The sequence below is a fragment of the Physella acuta genome, unplaced genomic scaffold, assembly GCF_028476545.2.
Source record: "Physella acuta isolate Inbredline_101_S28 unplaced genomic scaffold, ASM2847654v3 ptg001078l, whole genome shotgun sequence".
Taxonomy (NCBI): Eukaryota; Metazoa; Mollusca; class Gastropoda; family Physidae; genus Physella; species Physella acuta.
In genome coordinates, this window is record NW_026732595.1 from 137161 (window position 1) to 143357 (window position 6197).

The window sequence follows — 6197 nt, forward strand, 5'->3', positions numbered from 1 at the left end:
ATTACTAGTTCAGTTATTTAGATATTTAGTTTGATTTTTAAATAAATATTTGACTTAAAATAGTTGGAATGTTACGCTTCTTTTCATTTTAGTAAATGTTTGCCAAAAAAATAATACATGTCATTTCAAAATGGCGGATACGTCAAAAGGTTTGGGTGTTAAATCGTTAATTTTTTTAAAAGTTATTTTATTATTTGATGCCTGTTTATTGTAATAATTGTTGAATATAAGCTAATTAATTAGCATTACCTCCACTTTAAGCCTTTAAGCTCTATTATTAACACAAAAACGTGAATTTTGTTTAGTTTAACAAAAGGCCTTTTTTTTTTGTTCGACGAGTCGTACAATTTTTTAAAATTTACTCTAATTTAGGTCTTAGGGTAATCTATCGTTTTGGGTACGTAAAATCGCCCGCGGCTATTAATGTACGAAAACGTTACCTCATTGTCAAGGCTTTAATAGAAGGGTAAAACCTTAGTTTAGCGTCGGAAATTATCGGGTAAGGTTTGTTGAGTTTCGGTAACTAGAGTTACGGTAAACCATGATTTATTTGACCATTGAAATATAAATAAATTGAAAGTCGATTGTAGTAAATTAATGTTTTAATTTTTTAAGTTTAATCGACAAAAGGAAACAAGAATAAATATAATTGTAGATTTAAATTAGTAGATCTAAAAATAAAAAAAACATATATTAATATAAATATAAATAATGAAGTAAAATGTAATATTTATAAATATTTTAATGTTTTTGGCTTGCAGGGGATTTGCGACCATTAATTAGATCTAGATCTAGCTAGATATCTAGCTTCTAGGCTAAGTAAAAAAATCTAGATTACGAAAATAGTAAAAATGATTACAAAATGTAAAAATTATTACAAAAATAAATATCCAAATTTTAAACATTCTGTATAAAAATAAAAGATGACGCCAAATAAAGTATGGTTTACAGTACTTCCGGTGAATTCCGGAAGTGTGTGACAGACTTTGGCATTGTTTTACTGTTTTTTACTGCTATACGATTCCGGAATAATAACCGGCGCTAAACTAAGGTTTTACCAATAGAAGTATATTGTGATACATTTGTGTCAAATATTATAGATAAATGAATAATAAACCTAAATCAATGGGCCTAAATTGCCCTAAATCTATCATTATCAAATTATCAATATAGGCCAGAAATTAACTTTAAACAGCAGTGTTTGCGAGCAAGATTTGCTATATAAACAGCAGCCATTTGTAAAATAGAGTGGCTTCCCCCTGAATCTCGCGCTATAAGTTTTTAAAAAAAACTTAAACAAGATGGCTGCTATATATAATAGTAAATGAGCATGGTTGCATCTGTTGGAAACATCGCTAGTCTTCATTTATTACTAAAAAGTTTTAATTCAATTGTTTAAAAACAGGTACATAAATGAAACAAGAAAACATTTTTGTATTTTTCAAAATATAAATCCTCCTCAAAATGTGAAATAATTATTAAAATTTAAGAAGTCACCTGTTTTTCACATTACTAGTCGCGGTCAATTTTACGTACCCAAAACGATAGATTACCAATTTAGTCTCTAGAATCTAAATCTAAGTCATTTGTCGTCGAATTTCTAGATTACGATTCATAATATTAGGATGATAATATAATCTAATAATTAGTAAGATAGTAGATCCAGTCGCTAGAGTTCAAAGACTATACTCAGATAGACAGATACTGGATTACTCGGAAGAAGCTTCTTCCTGCCCCCGTGCTGGTCTGGCCGGCAGAAGATGAAAAATGTATAGATCTAGTATAGCCTAGATCTATTAATTAATGAAGTGGCCTAAATAATAATCTAGATCTAGTAGACCAGTAGTAGCAGGCGGCCTATACTATAGCATATCCGCTATAAGTCATAAGTGTAGCGGCATAGCCTAACTAATTATTTATTATTCTGTATGCAGGTGTATGTGACTATGTGAGTGTAAAATTCAGTGTGTATAGTATATAGTATTTAATATATTCCTTTTTGATCATTGCATTTGTATTTATTCTGAATTTTGCTGTAGGCCTGTCCTTAGTTGGTCTTTTCCATACACATTGTGTATTGTTGATGTTTTGCAAGACGGCTTTTTGCCTTGATGCAATGCTTTGTGATGTAATGAGCATCATAAATGTGGGCAGTAAACGGGGGGGGGGGTGCAATATTTTTAAAATGATTTTGGGACAGCATGTCATATTAACTATTTCATTCAAAGTTAGTATTAAAATATTTAAAAAAGCAAGAAAACTGCATAATTGGAACATTTTATTATGTGTCAAAAACAATCAAGTTATGAACTTGACTAGGTTATTTTATTTAGACTAATTGTTTTTGCATGTGTTATAAATTTAACCATACTAGTACTACTTACTTGCAAATAGCAGAAATATTGACATTAATGTGAATTAAATATATGTTGATTTGTACTTACTGAATACCTATTACATAACTGCATTAGCAAATTCCATGCAAATACAAATCTGTGACTTTTTTTGCTTTCCTTTCCTAAAATCATGTACGACTGTAGGTCCACTGTTGTATGATTTTTTAAAAATTGAGTACTGTCTATTTTCCCCATCTTAAGACAGTTACCCCTCAAAGCTGAGTGGACTCAGAGATATCCCACAATTACAAGTCTGAACCGAGATATGAACTAGAATGGTCTAGCATCTAGCACACACTCTACTGTTCGACAATGCTGTCCCATTATATACAGAAAAAAAATGTGACCTACAAAACTATGCATAACGCATAAATATTAATTTAATAATTTCTATTTATTAGAGTCATGTTTAACTATGTTGTTTATATGAACATAAAATTGGTCACAAATACTTTTTCATATAAAAATATTCACAATTTCAAAAAAAGCGTTGCTCTTTAAACCTACCTTCTTTCACAGCCGTGATAAAAGCTATTATTATAGTTACGTATTAATCCCGATCATATATTGCATGAATTGATAACAAACTGGGAATAAGCATATTAGGACTAATCCCGGTCTCTCTCTCTCTCTCTCTCTCTCTCTCTCTCTCTCTCTCTCTCTCTCTCTCTCTATATATATATATATATATATATATATATATATATATATATATATATATATATATATATATATATATATTCTTATCTATAATCTATATCCCATTTATGTGTTTTCAGCTTATTATAAATAACTATATGAAGCTGAGAAAGTGAATGCCCACTAAGAGCTTTAGAGCTCACCACTAAATTTGTAGATCTCACACATAAGGATTGTGCACATATTTATAATAAAAATGTCATATTATTTACCCACCCCATATACCATTTCAATCAACCATCATGAACCCAAAATTAAACAACACAAAATAACAGTGATAAAACCCTCTGCCCCCTTTTTGTAATAAGCTTTTATTTAGTTCACTATGTCTGTTTGTGGGTTGTGGCAAGTCTTGTAACTCAACTTCAACCCACTTCTAATGCAGCAGTTTCATTCAAACTTTCCAGATACATTTATTTCCTATGACAATGCTAGAATATCTTCTTTTTTTTAAGAAAATTTAATTAGACATTAGATTAGTCATCAAGGGGGTAGGGTCCGGTAAAAAAAAAAAACTTTTTTAATACTCGTTAGAAAACAATTATTTCTTTACAGCTGTTTTAAGGTGCATATACATTTCCACTAAAAAAGTTGGTGAAAAAATCTTGATAACTATGGCAACGGTGGCCATCTTGAAAAATTAACTGCTTCGTAGGTTTTCCACCATTCATAAAATATATTTTAAGCCCAATAAACAATGAGCTCATAATGTTCTACCATATTTTGGGGTACTCAGCTAAATCTTCAAACTAATTTTTTATGAATTTTCAAACTGTGGGTCTGTTAAAAACACTAGTTTTAATGCCCCAAAATAAAGTGTTTTGAATGGACACAAGTTTTTTTTTTTTTCAAGTTTTTGTATCTAGTGTATTTTTTACTTTGATTCTTTTTTTAGTCTTGATATCCATATTTTTCTTACTGTAGTGTAGTTGCACTTTCAATTAAAAAGCTTTTGTTGACGAATTGAGCAGATCTAGTAACAGGGGACAAAGGATATATCTTAATCCTGGAGGTCCTGTAGAAGGGATTCATCAGTCCCACATTGTGTTTACTCTGCTATTCTTTTGTTTCTTCTTTCGGTTCGACTTGTAGTCTCAAATCCCCCAGTATTTCACATTACTCAGGAGCAGATTCAAGATCAGAGAAGGATGGGGAGGTCAAGAGAAGATCAGCAGAGAAACGTCTTTCAACAGAATCCACAGACAACTCAGCGCCCACCAAAAAAATCTCTATGGGAATAAAGCCAGCAGCAAATCAGAAAATCAGCTTTAATTTAGGCTCCCCTGGTCTGCCCAAGTCAAAACCAACAGTCGCTGGTGTTCCTAGCAAGGCTGCTGTGGCTCCTATAAAAATGTCTTTAAATACAGTTCAGGTAGTATAGATGTGTGTATGTAAGTATCTGTAACTTGAACTCCACACAGCTTGAAAAAATGGTACTACTTAAAATGCTAACAAACTATTATTAAAATCATTTTCTTATGTGCTGAGATGTTGAATACTTACAATTTTTGAAGATAAATGTAAAATTGTATCTTTTAAGTATCTTTTTATATATGAAGAGTCCTCCTGCAAAATTTGTTAAGTCAACTTTTTGAAAAAAATTAGTTATCCTTACAGTACAGCCTTGTTAATTAAAAGGCAATTAAAGTATACTAAATTTTGTTCTAAAATGTATACTAAAATGTATAATAAATTATGTAATAGTAAAATCGTAACAATAGTTAACCAAAAGAAAATTAAGAAATTATTATAAGAAGCAAACACAACAAGCAGTGTTTTTTTAGCCTTGGCTTTATCAGAATGAGATAACGAAAAAATTAAAACATTACAACTGTATTACTAATATTAATGTTAACCCCAACCTATTGTTAATTGTGTTCCAGAAAGACAAAGATGTTGCCCCTATTGTACAGAAGAGTGCTCTTGCAGCCAAAGTTTTTGATGATTCAGATGATGTAAGAACAAAGATGTAGTAGATATGGCTTTAGCAATAGATTTAATCCATGTCAGCTCCAAATGCTTGCTTTTTTTGTATGTAAAACTATGTCAGTTTATAATTTAATCCTGTTCTCATAAAATTCCAGTCCATTTATGTACAGTACTTATTTTTTCTGTATGATGTGAATTGTTACAGAGTGATGGGGAAGAAATGCCACCAGAAGCTAAAATGAGAATGAAAAATATTGGCAGGTATGTGCATGTGTCTTCTGAGAAAATGGCATCTGTTCTTTTACTATTAAAAAACACCATCATCACATCAGCTCCTTTCTCTTTATGTCTTGTAACATATCAGCACCTATGTTGAGGTTAGAAGGCTCTTGATCAATTATTGGTTGTCCTAAAATGATGGCACCTTTTCTGTTACTATTGAAAAATATAACATATGCTCTGTTCTCTATATGTTTTTAACATATCAGCACATATGTGGAAGTTGGTAGCTCCTGATCAATTATTTGTTGTCCTAAAATGATGGCATCTATTCTATTACTATTGAAAAATATCACATATGTTCTGTTCTCTATATGTTTTGTAACATATCAGCACATATGTGGAAGTTGGGGAGAGTCTTGATCAATAATATCTTTTACTTTTTAAAGTGTAAATTAATCTTTTTCTAACAGAGATACACCCACAGCATCAGGTCCTAACTCGTATGGAAAAGGCAAACAAGGATTCATAGACCGACATAAGATCATAGAGAAGCAGCTGAAGGAGGAAATGGAGAGGGTGTCTGGGGATAACGAGAGGCCAGTGAAGTGAAACTAGTGACAGTTGTGCTGATGTTTTTAACTTGACTATGCCATATTTAACTCATGTGTGATGAATGGGAGTATGCCTGGGATATTTTTTATGTGTTATCATACATGTTCTATAATATATGTTCCTTCATATGATCAACATTAAAGTGTTCTTGAAATTCTACATGGCTGTTGTGTGAGGATTATATTTGTTTGTGGGTCTTCATTCATTTATAATTATATATAATCAATAAACCGGGAGTGATCTCCCCTAAACTTTCTCGAATATTCTTATATAAAATAACAGGGAATGGGAACTCGGGCTATAGACATGATTTTTAATCCATTTTAAATACTTAAAGTT

General features: G+C 31.1%; 1 protein-coding gene across 1 annotated transcript; it reads left to right on the forward strand.

The window, feature by feature from the left end:
* Positions 1–125: 125 nt before the first annotated feature.
* Positions 126–6017, forward strand: LOC131955561 (PEST proteolytic signal-containing nuclear protein). Its single transcript, XM_059319723.1, has 5 exons — positions 126–149; positions 4220–4467; positions 4979–5050; positions 5230–5285; positions 5717–6017. The coding sequence occupies exons 1-5, from the start codon at positions 131–133 to the stop codon at positions 5853–5855; spliced, it is 534 nt and encodes a 177-aa protein (XP_059175706.1). The 5' UTR covers positions 126–130; the 3' UTR covers positions 5856–6017.
* The last annotated feature ends 180 nt before the right edge of the window (positions 6018–6197 follow it).

Excerpts from the sequence above, each read along its gene's own strand:
- LOC131955561 (XM_059319723.1), top strand. Across the intron at positions 4,468-4,978 it reads TGTCTTTAAATACAGTTCAG|AAAGACAAAGATGTTGCCCC; the intron begins GTAGTATAGATG and ends ATTGTGTTCCAG. Across the intron at positions 5,286-5,716 it reads AGAATGAAAAATATTGGCAG|AGATACACCCACAGCATCAG; the intron begins GTATGTGCATGT and ends TTTTTCTAACAG.